The sequence below is a fragment of the Trachurus trachurus genome (assembly GCF_905171665.1).
Source record: "Trachurus trachurus genome assembly, chromosome: 12".
Classification (NCBI taxonomy): Eukaryota; Metazoa; Chordata; class Actinopteri; order Carangiformes; family Carangidae; genus Trachurus; species Trachurus trachurus.
Window position 1 is genome coordinate 24,805,745 of NC_139908.1, and position 14,790 is coordinate 24,820,534.

Sequence of the window (14,790 nt, forward strand, 5' to 3'; positions counted from 1 at the left end):
TGAAATACAGTGTAGTCTGAAACAGAGCACACTACTGTGACTGTGTGGACATAAAGAATGAGATCATTTGGATTTGTTGGTAAATTGTTTAAGTATTGATGGATGTCTTCAGGGATGTTCCATTCATTAGCGCTGCAGTGACTGGGGAATAGTGTTTGTAAAAGGCTGTGACCTGATTTGAGGGGTATTCTTCACTAATTATATTCAACATCACAGGGGAATATGTTTCCATACAGTGAGGTCACTTATTACAAGTTCTACTTTTTTCAGCTAATTGTGGTGTGACTTTGACTCTGTGGAATTACCTTAAACTATAACACTTCCCGAGTGAGATGATGCGTATCAGTTCAGCTCGGATATTGTTCCACGCTAGAATCGATTCTCTGTCTCCACAGACTCCGTTAGAGTGAGACAAAGTGATGAATGTGGCAAATACTCAAAGGGAAGTGAGGAAGAGGATGAGAGGAGAGGTGAAGAGGACGCAGAACTAACTGGTGATGATTTCCATCATAACTCTGAACAAAGTTTCTCATACATCTGGGTTTTAGCTGAAACTGTGTCACAGGGCTAACAGTGTTATTATGGGACGACCATTTTCTAATTTCTCCTCTTAGTCTCGCCCCTCCCCCCCTCCTCTGTCTCTCTTCTGGTGTCTCCCCTCCCTCCTTTGCCAATTACAGTAGGAGCAGGAGAGCTCTCTCTCCTGTGCTTCACTTCAGAGCTTCATCTCTCCATCACTCTGTCCTGAATCCCAGACGCTCCAAGAAAAGCTCCACTTCTTCTTACCCTGCTCCACTGCTGCTTCCCAGGCCGGCCAGGTCACCAGTGTCACCTGAAGAGCAAACACCAGCCCACAGAGGTACGTGATCAACAGCCTCTCTTCGCTCTGTAGTAACAGGTCTGCTTGTCTTAACTGCACTGGGTGATGATTTTAAAAGTTTTAAGACCTGGATTGAATGATATAGAAATGTGTGATATGGATCAGTTTACTTAAAGAATCATTCAGCTTATTTTGGTTTTGTTTGTCCAGGTTTTGAGAAATCTACCTCCACAAGAGGCGAAAAAACTCTCCAAAAAAACTTTCAGAAAAAAAGAAAATCTTTCAGGCGTATTTCAAGATCTGTATTTTCAAAAAACAGGACTAGACGCCATCAGAGGTAAGTAATAAAATATTTTTTGATTGAGGTGAATTGACTCTTTAAAATCAAGCAATTGTATAATGATATATTTAGCTATTAATATTAATTGATATCGACTATTAACCCCCCCCCAAAAAAAAAAAAAATAACTCACCTGTGCAGACATTGGTTTAGAGAGTTAATGTTGAGTGTAAGTGAAGAGAGTGAATTCCACCGTCCTAAAGTTAGAGTTAGAATCAATACTCTGAGCAAATAGAAGGGGATTTGAAAAAAATCATTTTCTCTGTGTTTCCTCTCATTTCTTCCTCACTGAGCAGCAGTGGAGCGATGCTGCAGCCGGCTCTGTGCACACTGAGCCTGTGTGTGTGGATGTGTCAGGCTGGGTGTGCGGACACCCAGGCTACATGTCTCCACTCAGTAGAAATTAATTAGATTCAATGAATTCTCTGTGAACATCCAAGAAAAGACAGAAGAATATCAGCTTAATTTGGTCCAACATTACAGTGTTATTGTTGGATCAATGAAGTCCATAAGTCCAACACACCAGTGGAGAGTAAAGTCAGTGATGGGCCGGTGCCCTCTGGTGACCATCAGGTCACAGATACATTGAGTTTATAGTGGAACCATTAAGAAACACTGAGTTCCACCGGAAACAAAATGTCTTGGATTTATTCAAATGAATGTAAACTATTTATATTTTAAACAGCAAAAAGTTTAAAGCAACTGTGTGTGGGTTGCTATTATAATGACCAGTCTGGAGGAAACATTGTGAGTTCAACATCTCCCTCCAGAGGTGAAAACAAACACCAGCTTTAACTGCTTTCTCTCACTGAAGTTAGCAGGATAACCAGCTAGCCCATAGTCTCTTCACCAGCTAATAACGACTCACTGTCACTTACAGTCTGTTCTGTAACTGTAGCTGCTCAGATGATGTAACCTCTTGCATTATACAGATAACAATGGTTGAAGCTCATCTGACCACCACCTGCTCCTGACAAAAATAATTATCAGAGAAACTAAAACTAAATTTTAATACACCCGTGGTTTTAAATTCACCTTTGGTTTGATTTTGATTGACTGAATTATTAATTATGAAATTAATTTGTAAACATAACATGAAACTATGAACTTGTAAACTTGTCACCAATTATGTCATAAACTGGCCAGAATTTCAAATGGGATGATTTTCTGAATGCCAAAGTGAGAGAGAAGACGACATGCAACAAAGGGGCATGGGTCAGATTCAAACTGCGGTCACTGTGGTTAAAACTAAACTTTTATGGTATGTCTACTATCGTGTTAGTTCAGCTGCTCCCAAAGGGTCACCAACAACTACTATCCCTCTAGTTAATGTATTATTATTTAAGTTTCGGGACTGATGATTACACACAGTGTTGTTTGATGACGTATTCATGCAAATCAGATTCATAATAGTTACAGTGTTACTTTGGTGGTTCCATCCGTGTCTGTCATGCCGTGCTGTTCCATGAGGAGGGAACTGCATCATCAAAAATGGTTCAGCAGAATAATGGAGCCGACTGACTCCTCTGAACTATAGAGCCGACAGTGGGGCCAACTCAGGGGGCGCTGCCATAAAAACACAGGGTTAAACGAAAAAAAGATGAACCTGGTTAAAATTTCACCAGAGAGGGATGTGACAGCGCATGCAAGTTGCAGATTACCTATACCATTTATCTGTGCAGGGTCAGGGGGGATGGGGTCAATCCCAGTGGACACAGATGAAGGGCAGGCTACACCCTGGAAAGGCCACCAGTCTACTACAGAGCTGACATAGAGAGACAAAAAAAACATGTCTGCCCCTCTTCTAGTATTGCGCACTCAATGTAGGTGAATAGTACAGGTTCTCTGTCCCTCATCAAACTCATTGAATAGCCTACACAATCCATCAACTCCAAAACACTGTTGTGGAGAAGTTGTGACCTGGAAATGAAATAATCATGTATAGTTATGTAACATTACGACACACAAAGCAAATACTCACTTGTGCTTTTGAAATCACTCCACCCAGCAACCGTGCCTGCAGCTCAGTCTCGTAATATTACATGATTATTTCATACTGTGGTGAATGTGCAGGTCACAACTTCTCCACGAGAGCGTTTTGGAGTTGTTGGATTGATTTGACTTTGATGAGGGACATTGGACCTGTACCGTTCGCCTCCATCGTGTTAGCTGAGCAGCTCACGTCTCTGCCCTGCGGTTCTCAAAACAGCACTGTCAATTAAAGGTTAATTAACCTACCCCACATGACTACAGGGATTATGACAATAGGCGAATTTGCCAAAATGTTGAACTATCCCTTTAAATATTCACATATCTATGGCTTTAACTGAACTTCCTGGATGTTTTTCCATCATCTCACTGCTACCTTTTAAAGGAGAGTGGTAACTGTTGCTGTTGCTACATGGCTAACCTTAGCATTAGCGGCTGTTTACTAGCCAATCTAGAACAAATATTGTGAGTTAAGCATATTTTATTCACCAGCATCAATGTTGCCTCTATCACAGTTAGCTTGTCTCCCGGAAAAGCTGCTTAGAGGACATATTGTATCGTCTTGTATAGTAAATGCAGATAAGCTTAACCATGTAGGCTACAACATGCAAGTAGCTCCTTTAATAATAATCCCTTGAATGAAGACAGGAAATGATTTCAGTATGACCACCAAACTTAATTTCACATATCACAGTCTGAACACAGGTGTAGTAAAGTGGTTTCCAGATAATCAGTCTTATTAACATTTTTTGATACTGAATGAATCATTCAGCCTGCTGGTGAGTCTACACACACCTCATGTTCAGCCTTGGACATGTTTGTTTTCTGCAGCAGGATGCAGCGTTTCAGGGAAGGCATTCACATACGCACCATGAAGGCGAAGAGGAAAGTGGAGGAGATCTCCAAAGAGGACGTCCAGGCTTTCCTCAAGAAGAACGCCTTTGTGCTCTTCACAGTCGGGTCAGTTGTTGTAGGTGTGTATGCCTCTGTGAGCTAAATGTTAAATGTCTCACACCTTGTTCAGCCAGTCCTGTCAGAGACACACATAATGTACAGGCCCGTCCCATGTCTCCCTCTGCAGGCATCATTCTGGGCTTTGCACTGCGCCCCTATAAGATGACCTATCGGGAGGTGAAGTACTTCTCCTTCCCTGGGGAGTTGTTGATGAGGATGCTACAGATGCTTGTTCTGCCTCTGCTCATCTCCAGTCTGATAACAGGTACAATAGCTTCACTCATGATCTAAGGTTTAAGAGTAAAATATTACACGGCCTGATGAATTATTTATGAGATCTAATGTTTTTTTTTAGCCTGTTCACATAATTTGGCAAATATCCAAAATCAACCATGAGCAGACGGTAAACGAATGCGGTGCAGGTCACTTGGACTAATGCAGTTCTCCATGATGTTTGGTGTCACTGTCCACTAATTGCCAAAGGAGTGATAATTACCTTAGAATAAGTCTTTTAATGACTGTCATCAGGCCCTCTACACAGTTAGACAGATGCAAATTAGTTCTTATGTGCTTTGTCATCTCAGTTTTATTTTGAAATCCCTTAAAGAGGTGGAGGTTGAATAGCTAACACTGTTTTTGGCCATCAATGTACTAGGAGTTTGATGTAAAAGACACTCTTAGTCTCTCACAACTCTTCAGACTCTTGAGTGTCATATTTAGAGCCACATGCTGCATTAAAGCAACACAAGATACAGAGTGAAGTTGTGATGACAACTTTATAAATGAACCTTGGGTAATCTTATGTGTAATCTCATGTATAACAGCAAATATGTTTTAAAGAAAGCGTCACATCCAAAATGTGTTTTCTATCAATGTAACGGCAAAATGTTTCCAGCCACTGATACCTAAAAATGTTCATAGAGGACTTGTTATTCACCAGTATCTGATGTTTCTGCACCTGTAGTGTTTCCATTTTTCCAAACAAATTTTCTGCATTTTACAAAGAGTGAGAACATAATGTAGATGCAGCTACCTGGATTTGAAAATCTATAACTCCTCTCTGTAATAACACAAAAGGAACTGGAGCTGTGGTAGCTAATTACTGCAGAAATCAACAGTATTTTTCAAATAGGCCTAGGCACTATAAGATATAAAAACTGGGTTGTCTTGTTGCTGGGAATATCTCAGTGTACGTGGTTCATGGGGAGGTCATCTCTACAAACCTGTAACCACTGAGGGGTCCAGCCTAGCCCCCTCCAGTCTGGAGCAGAACATCAACTATCTATAATCTATAATCTATAATATAAATATCTTCTTCAAGGCAGCTGAGAGGCTGTATTTCTGTCACTGATCTCTCTGAAAAGCTGAGAATGTCTGAGAGTCTTTGAACAGCCATCTCCAGTTTCCTTCAGTTCTTCTACTGACCACTAGAGTGAGTCTCTAACAGTGAGTCAGTCCCCACAGACTCATGTTCACAGCCTACTAAAACAGTTTTTGTCTCTACACCTAATTTCCGCCTTCATGGTGACTGTTTAACTCACCTGTTTACATCTCATCAAAGAGGAACTATGCAGACTTTTTACCTTAACTATGCTAATTAAACAGCTTCAGAGTAATTGTGATGGTTAAATAAATGACTTGTAACTTGTTACAGGGAGAATGGAGGCGATCTGCCCCACCTAGCATCTCTCGGCTGAAAACAAACTTTGCAAGATTAGCGCCACCGCCCCGGTGTCCCAGCTCTCGCCTCGGCGGCACCGCGACACAAACGCCCCGTAACCCGCAATCTCTTGTTTATTACAGATGGTACTACACAATTATGACAAAAAGGGGGTCTGCAACACCATATTGCTCCAGTGCAAAAAATTTATTAAATACCCATGACGTTTCGAGCTGGATGCTTTGCTTGCGTTGATCCAGCACCCACCCGACATGGGATTTCGGATGTGCGTGCTGCTTTTCATTTTTGCTCACTACACAATTACACACATCATATATGATATATAATGTTATGTACCGCTGTAAACAAATGCACATGGTCAGGAGGAGGGTTAGCAAAACATTGAAAAGGCGACCAGACTTGCATAGTTCCCCTTTAAAACTTAAAGCTTCATATAGTTGAGGGCCTGGCCTCTTTTAGGAACCATCTCAGTGTAAGACCATGAACTCCTCCTGGAAGGGGATTCGAACTCCCTTGACTCACCAAACCCCCAAAGCACATCTGGCATCATGAGAAGGACATAAACATGATCGTAAATAGATGACTTAGTAAAAACAATACAAACAGAGAGGTGGACCATTATTGGTGCTGTTTCATCTGAACTGGGTTAAAAAACTGGCACCAGCGCAGGATGGCCTTACTTCATATTAATGGACTATTGTTAGAAAATATCTTCCAGACACACTGTTACCAAACTTTACCAAACTGACAGAAAAAAAACACTGTCTGTCATCTACTTCCTTATTTGTAACATATTTCCACGGGTTAATACTCAGATCAGATTTGTCTCCCACCTCTGTCCATTAGGAATGGCAGCTCTGGACAGCAAAGCCTCAGGAAAGATGGGCATGAGAGCTGTGATTTACTACATGACCACGACCTTCATCGCAGTCTTCATAGGTATCATCACCGTCCTCATCATCCACCCAGGAAAGGGATCTAAAGATGAGTTTGGGAAGCAGCAGAAGATAGCAGAAGTCAGTCCTGCAGATGCCTTTTTAGATCTGATCAGGTAGCCTGCACATCAGTATGGAAGCAACAACAGTGACATTAACTAAATGTGACAGTAAGTGGTCTACACAGTCTATTAATCACTGATTTCTCATTTCAGAAATATGTTTCCACCCAACTTGGTCCAGGCTTGCACACAGCAGGTGAGATGTTTATTCATTATTTACTGCAGCACGTTATATCCATCCTATCACAAGAGCTCATATCCTCTTCAGTCTACATTAGACCCCATAAAATTAAATAAAAAACTCTCACCTCTCTGCTATTCTTCAGAGCATCTAGAAGCCTGACTGTGCACAACTCAGGCTGCCCATGAGTATGCAACATTTTACACTAATCAGGCATAACATTCTGACCACCTGTCTAACATTGTGTAGTTCCCTTTTGCTGCCAAATACACAACAAACGGTGATACACTGTGTATTCTGACAGCTTTCTATCATCCGTCTGAGCAACAGTAGCTGGTCTGTTGGATGGTACCACACGGGCCAGCCTTATCTCCCCACGTGTATCAATGAGCCTGTGGCCGGTTCACCACAGTTCCTTCCTTGGACCAACTTTTGATAGATCCTGACCACTGCAGACCAGGAACAGCCCACGAGAGCTGCAGGTTTTCAGATGCTCTGAGACCGTCATCCTGGTCAAACTGGATCAAATCCTTACGCTGCCGAAGTGTTATTCACTTCACCTGCCATTGCTCAGAATGTTATGCTTGATCGGTGAACGTGGTAGATAATATCATGCATAATAAGCAAAGCTGATATTTAGAGTTGACATAGAGTTAATCATATTAAGAGCCTGAATCGGCGCAACACTGTCCCTAATTGAAGTTAGACTTGGGTCAGCCCATAGAGTATGAGAGAAAGGTCATGGGTGCAGCACTTCATTGGGTCTGAATGTTGGCTCTGGGTTGACCCATCCCGAAGTCATAATGCAGCCCAATCAAGAGATTCAGACAGAAGACAAACGAAATGCAAAGGAAGCTTTGAAAGTTGGCACAAATCCATCATGAAAATGTCAATATCTCTGTTCCTTGTTGGGCAGTAGCCTATTCTATGAACACCAGAGGATGAAGTCCCTGAAGGTCAAGTATATCCAAGCTAATGTCATCATGTCAAAGTTGATCTCTGACATAGAAGAGGTGACCTGGGAATGGTGTTACAGGAAAGGTCGTTAGGTCACAAAATGCTGGAAACCTTGACCTGATGATACCAAACATCATAGGTCTATTTGTCCAGCAGAACATTTATGGAACAGTCATTGAACACAGGGTAATAGCCTACTACCCTGGAGGTTGATATTATGTTTCAGCTTCACCAAACTTCTGTCATCCTACAGTTCAAAACCAAATATGGGAAGCGGGTGGTCCATGTGACGATTACAGTGAACGACACCCTCTTCAACTCAACCAATGGCACCCAGGAGGTCATGGAGATCACCCGGGAGGAGGTGATCCCAGTGCCGGGTCAGGTGAACGGGGTCAATGCCCTCGGGCTGGTGGTCTTCTCCATGTTCTTCGGTTTGATAATTGGCAATATGAAGGAGCAGGGCCAGATCCTGAGGGATTTCTTCGACGGCCTCAATGAAGCCATCATGCGCCTGGTTTCCATCATCATGTGGTAAAGACCTCACTGATAGGGAAGGTGTTTCCTGATGAACAAATGTCACCATTAGTTCAGTAACTCCATGTTCCTGTCTTCCTCTCAGGTACGCGCCCATTGGTATCCTTTTCCTCATAGCAGGAAAGATCGTGGAGATGGATGATCTGACTCAGATGGGTGGCCAGCTGGGCATGTACACCATCACCGTCATCATTGGCTTAATGATCCATGCGATTCTTATTCTTCCCACTCTTTATTTTGTGATCACTCGCCAGAACCCCTTTATCTTTATCGCTGGACTCCTTCAAGCTCTGGTCACAGCCCTGGGGACCTCCTCCAGGTGAGTCCCGTACATCACTACCACACACAAATAAATCACAGTTATTCCCTGAGAACATGCTAGCATTTGGGGAACTTTGCTTTTCTTTGTTGTCAAACTCACAATTAGACAAATCTAGCCTAGGTTTTAACCTAAAGACTAGAAGCAGCTGAAAATAACTCTGTCAATGGGCAAAAACAGGCCATTGTACTATGACTTGAACTTTGAACTTTTCTTGTTTGGTCAAAGTCTCAATATGTTTTTTGGGATTGTCAAACGCTACATCTGCAGCTGTTTAACATCATAACATCATGGTGTCAAAAACAGGGGCCCAGAAGTATCAGTGTAGCTGTTATGAATAAGCATTTTTTGCATATGTCATTGTTGTTTTAGTTGTCAGATATATATTGGCTCAGCTTTACATCCCTGCCTACATCACACCATGTTTTTTTCCAAACCTGGCAAAGACCAGTTTGCTAAAGACAACATTGGAGGTGCTCGAACCTGTTTTCTATTGTTTCTAATCTACGTTAAGTTAATTTAAACATCAACACACCCTCTCACTATCTAAATCTGTGGCTTTCATCAGTGTAGCTCCTCATTGGAGAGCCGTTAAAACTTACTGAGTCATGAGCTGATAACTCTTTCACAAAGGGTTTATTCTTGCAAAATGTATACAGATCCAGACCAGTACTGAACTGAATGTAACAGTTTGACTCAGCCATCGGCTGAATGACTTGCTGAACTGTAGCGTGAGAATCTGCACCAAAACATTGCAAGGCAGGGCAGGGCAAGGCAAGTTATTGCCCATTTTGACAGAGAGTTTGTCACAACAAAATCCTCTACCCTTAGACCAGTGTTTTTCAACCTTGGGGTCAGGACCCCACGTGGGGTCTCCTGGAATTCAAATGGGGTCACCTGAAATGTCTGGGTTTTTTTAAAACTATTTATTATTCTTTTTTTTTTAAGTATATTTTTTGGCTTTTTCGCCTTTATTTGATAGCACAGTGAGATAGACAGGAAAGGGGGAGGCAGAGAGAGGGGGAATGACATTCGAGACCGGGATTCGAACCGGGGACGCCTGCGTTGAGGACTGTAGCCTCTACATGGGACGGCCGCTTTAACCACTGCGCCATGCACCGCCCCTTTATTATTCTTTTTTTAAATTATGATTAAAACACCACACACAATCTTAAACAACTGTATTCGATACTTTCACTTTCTCAAATATTTAAATCAAGTTCAAATAAAATGCAGCATATAATACTGTAGTATCTGAGCTTGCGCATCTTGATTGAGGGTCACCAGAAATTTGTGATGTCAAAATGGGGTCATGAGCCCAAAAAATGTTGGGAACCTCTGCCTTAGACCCTCATATCGACTGGGGAAAAACTCCTAAGAAAACCCTTTTAACAGGGAAAGAACTGGAGAAACCTCAGGGTGAGAGACAGAGGAGGGATCCCTCAACCAAGACAGGCAGACGTGCAATAGATGTTGAAGACAGTTTACAACACAGAATATGGAATAATGTGGAAAATGGGATAGTTCAGTCAAGAGGAGCTGAAGAAGGCAGCTTCTGGTGGGCAGGCTGGGCCATGTACAGGCAGAACAGGCCAGCTTGATGGGAATACTGGTGGTTCATTAGCAGGGATAGAGGGCAAACCGGTTTAGGAGCAGAGGAAAGGAGTGTGGAGCTCTTGAGAACAGCGATGTGACTGGACCCTTAAGTCTCTCTGCCCTTTGCCCTCCCCAGCTCAGCCACCCTCCCTGTGACCTTTAAATGTCTGGAGGAAAACAACAAAATCGACAAGCGAATCACGCGCTTCGTGCTGCCCGTGGGCGCCACCATCAACATGGACGGAACAGCTCTGTACGAGGCGCTGGCAGCCCTCTTCATCGCTCAGGTCAACAACATGGAGATGAACTTTGGTCAGATCATCACTATAAGGTGAGAAGTTAAAAGAAGAAAAAAAAAGGCACACGACACGTTGCTGTTACTGAAGTCAAAGTTTAATCTGTCTGTGTGTTTCCCTTCAAGTATCACAGCGACTGCAGCCAGCATCGGAGCTGCCGGCATCCCTCAGGCAGGCCTGGTCACTATGGTGATTGTGCTAACCTCAGTCGGACTTCCTACCGATGACATCACTCTCATCATTGCAGTTGATTGGTTTCTGTGAGTATAGCTCGCCGTACCACGAACCCGCGAACAACACTACAGTATAAGAAGCAGTGGTATGACAGGCTGAAGTGCTGTAGCTGCACCTCGCATCCCTCCATGAATCATCTCTGTCACTTTAAAGGTCAAGAGCAGCTCTGGATCTACTACCACCTAGTGACACACTTCTCCTGCCTCCCCGGAGTCTTGCTCCACATCTTCCCTTTTGTATTGAATATTTTCTGCAATGAGTTTTTAACATAGAAACATAATTAGGTTTCCCAAATTAATCATTTCAATTAGAATACCCTTCCCAGAAATTACTCAGCTAACTGGGGTAATAAGAAGAAACCCTTCTCTCCTTTAACTAGGATGGACCAAATATGAATGGCCTGTCTTCATGAAGCCTCACTAACCCAGGCCCTCTCACACTCAATGGAGCAAAGCGCTGTCTCTTATATGTTCCTGTGTGGAGGGTTTCATGTGGTTTAGACCTTCATGAGCATACGTGTTCAGAGAGATCTCAATACATGTGAACACAGCTAACTGTTAAAGACTGCACGTAGCTCTCCCATCGAAACACGATTCAACACTTTGATTTTGTAAAAAAAAAAAAAAATAGATAAGATCTGTTTACTGAGGTTTATTGGTGCTATTAGGCAGATTTTCTTCCCCTCACACAGCGTTAGGTTACCTATTCGTCCCTATCTGTGGTCTGAAATAAGCCGAGTCATGCTTACACTACTGTCAGAATATCTCCATGCACACCACTCCTTTGTTATTATTCTTAATTGTTACCACAGAGAAGCTTTGTGTAGGTTGATATCTTTCCTTTGAACCTCACATGTGGTCAGTTCTTGTTCAAACAACCTCATGACTAACCTTACTTTGTAAATAGTCCTTCAATTACCCTCAATCCCAGATAATGTTCCCTGATTGAACCTCTAACACACGTGTATTTGTATTTAGCTCCCCTCCTACAGTACCTCTCTATCAATGCTGAGATAATTTAACAATGATGAAATATCATATATGAAGATAAAACTGGAGACAGAGTTGTTGTGCAACTGGTGCTGCATCAGTGAGGCCAAGGACTTTATGCTTCTGGTGAAAATGGAGGTGAGGCTGAGAGAAAAGCTGGTGATTTACTGACTGATTGATCTATGCAGCAACTCTGCTGTTGGTTGGTAGGTTGTCATTTTTCAGGAGTCATTCTGTCTTCCCTCAAAACTAGTGTCTGCATCACCACCACTAAAAGTAAATTCTTGACAAAAAGAACACCATTTCTACCAATGGAGTCTGAAGTCAGAATCACTTTTCCAGGACTGTTTCCTTGGGACATGAGTAAAAATCCTCCACTGGGCACCTGGACAAGATTTTCTGGTCCAACTGCTGGCATGCCTCAGGTTTGAACCAGAAGATGAAAGAGACCTGAGATCTGGGAACACCTCCATTTCACATTTATTCACATTTAAAGTAATAGTCTGCTACGGCTAGGGAGAATTGTGTCCGGACCTCCCTGTTTACACAGCAGAAAAGGGATGAATTGTGTATATGAAACAATTATGACGAAAAAAAATCCAATTAACTTTAAAGGGATAGTCCAACATTTTGCAAATTGGCCCATTTCCATAATCCCTATAGTCTTATGAGTAGAGGTTTGTTATCTTTAATTGTCAGTGCAAGCTATTTTTAGAACGGCGGAGCAGAGCCGCGTGCTGATCAGAGCTACGCTACGGAGGCTAATGGGATTTCTTGATTTCCCTCATCAAACTCATCAAATACACAATCCAACAACTCCAAAACGCTCTGGTGGACAAGTTGTGACCTGCAGATTCACCACGCTATGAGATAATAATGGAGCGTTACAAGATGAAGTTGTTTTCGAGGTAAATTCACGCAAAACTGTTGATGCACGTTCCCGTCAGAGCAGTTTTTCGGCAAGCAGTCTCTGCATTTGCCTCCAAAACAACTCTGTCTCGTAATGTTCCGTTATTATCTCATAGCGTGGTGAATACGCAGGTCACAACTTGTCCACCAGAGCGTGTTGGAGTTGTTGGATTGTGTATTTGATGAGTTTGATGAGGGAAACCAAGAAATCCCATGAGCCTCCGTAGAGTAGCTCTGAGCAGCTCACGGCTCTGCTCCACCTTTCTAAAAATAGCTTGCACCGACAATTAAAGGTAACGAACCTACTGCTAAAACTATAGTGATTATGGTAATGGGCCAATTTGCCAAAATGTTGAACTATCCCTTTAATCTTTCACACATTTGAAATCATCACTTTGGTTTTACACAGCTGTGGCATTTGTGCATCAGACTTTATTCTCTAACCTCTGCCCTTTCTGTGGTCTGCTGCCGTACAGGGACCGTCTGCGCACCACCACCAACGTGCTGGGGGATTCGATCGGCGCCGGCATCGTGGAGTTCCTGTCTCGACACGAGCTCCGCAGCAAAGACGTGGAGATGGGAAACTCGGTGCTGGAGGAGAAGGAGAGGAAGAAACCTTACAAGCTCATCTCCCAGGATAGTGATTTTGAAAACGATAAACGTGCTCACAGCGAATCCAACATGTAACTCAGCCCTCAACATCTGTCACATCTGTCCACACATACAAACACTTAAGGTTGCTTCAGTAACATTTTGGGTTTGTTGACATTGCTTTTTTTTGGTCATCTTCCAGAAGTGATGAATTTCTTACATTCCTCTCTCATCCAAAAGATCAAGTCTCTTTATTTATGCTTCTGTCGTGTTTCAGATAGGAATGGTAGGTTCCTTTTGCTATGTTTACTACTTTTATTAACGTTTTAAAATATAACTTAATGTTTTCCTCATCTAGAGACGGAGGTGAGAGTGGATTTCAGTGCAGGATGGATGGAGATCATAGAGACATCTTGAAGATATTATGCAAAGAAAATATATATTCAGACTTTGGTCACTGGGACTTAAATTCAGATTTTAACTCTATTTTCCCAAAAAAATAGCTGCATAATATTGTGCTTATTAAAAGTGTGCTAGACATTTTATGATTTTTTAGGTCTCAGACTCTTTCACACATCTAGAATTACAAATGCATGTGTGTGCGAAAGTTTATGTCTGTGTGTGTGTGTGTGTGTGTGTGTGTGTGTGTGTGTGTGTGTGTGTGTGTGTGTGTGTGTGTGTGTGTGTGTGTGTGTGTGTGTGTGTGTGTGTGTGTGTGTGTGTGTGTGTGTGCGTGCGTGTGAACTTTTTACCAACAGTGTTAATTTACTCTAAACACGAGACAAGTGAATATGTTGGCTGATTATTAAATGTTAAGTGTCTGATTTATCATAAAGGTGTGAGGCAGAAATTCAAGACTTGACTGAATCGCAGAAGCTTTTTGTGAAAATAGTTGTATTAGTTTTTGTTTATTATAACTCCTGTGAAATAAAAAGGAAAAAAATAGCCTTTTCCCAGCCTGACTCTGTTTCACTGAAATGTTAGGTTTAAATGTGTCCATGATGTTTTGATCATTGTGGTTGTATCAATGCACACAACTCTTGTCCTAAATCTATAATGGCTACATCAGTGGTTTCCAACCTTTTTTGGCTTGTGACCCAATTCTGACATGACAAATTTTGGGCCACCCCGTCAATCAATTCAATTCAATTCAATTCAATTTTATTTATAAAGCGCATTTCATGCACAGGGCAAACTCAATGCGCTTTACAATAGTTAAGCAATTATAATGCCATAATAGTGCAAACAATTAAAAAAGTGAAAATTTAAAACAAGACAAAACAAAGCAAAGTCACAACAGTATCACATACACGTCTACATACATCATACATACTCAGGGGACACATTGGTATACACACATACACACACACACACAAAATTGAATCATCAAGATGCGTCAG

At 42.1% G+C, this 14,790-nt stretch overlaps 1 protein-coding gene across 1 annotated transcript; it reads left to right on the forward strand.

The window, feature by feature from the left end:
• Positions 1-1,128: 1,128 nt before the first annotated feature.
• LOC310994246 (excitatory amino acid transporter 1-like) lies at positions 1,129-13,486 on the forward strand (the record flags this gene model as incomplete). The annotated part of the gene is made up of 10 exons (XM_083982854.1): positions 1,129-1,157; positions 3,981-4,123; positions 4,231-4,368; positions 6,631-6,835; positions 6,935-6,977; positions 8,173-8,453; positions 8,542-8,775; positions 10,508-10,702; positions 10,793-10,927; positions 13,276-13,486. The coding sequence occupies exons 2-10, from the start codon at positions 3,985-3,987 to the stop codon at positions 13,484-13,486; spliced, it is 1,581 nt and encodes a 526-aa protein (XP_083838980.1). The 5' UTR covers positions 1,129-1,157; positions 3,981-3,984.
• Between the last annotated feature and the right edge of the window lie 1,304 nt (positions 13,487-14,790).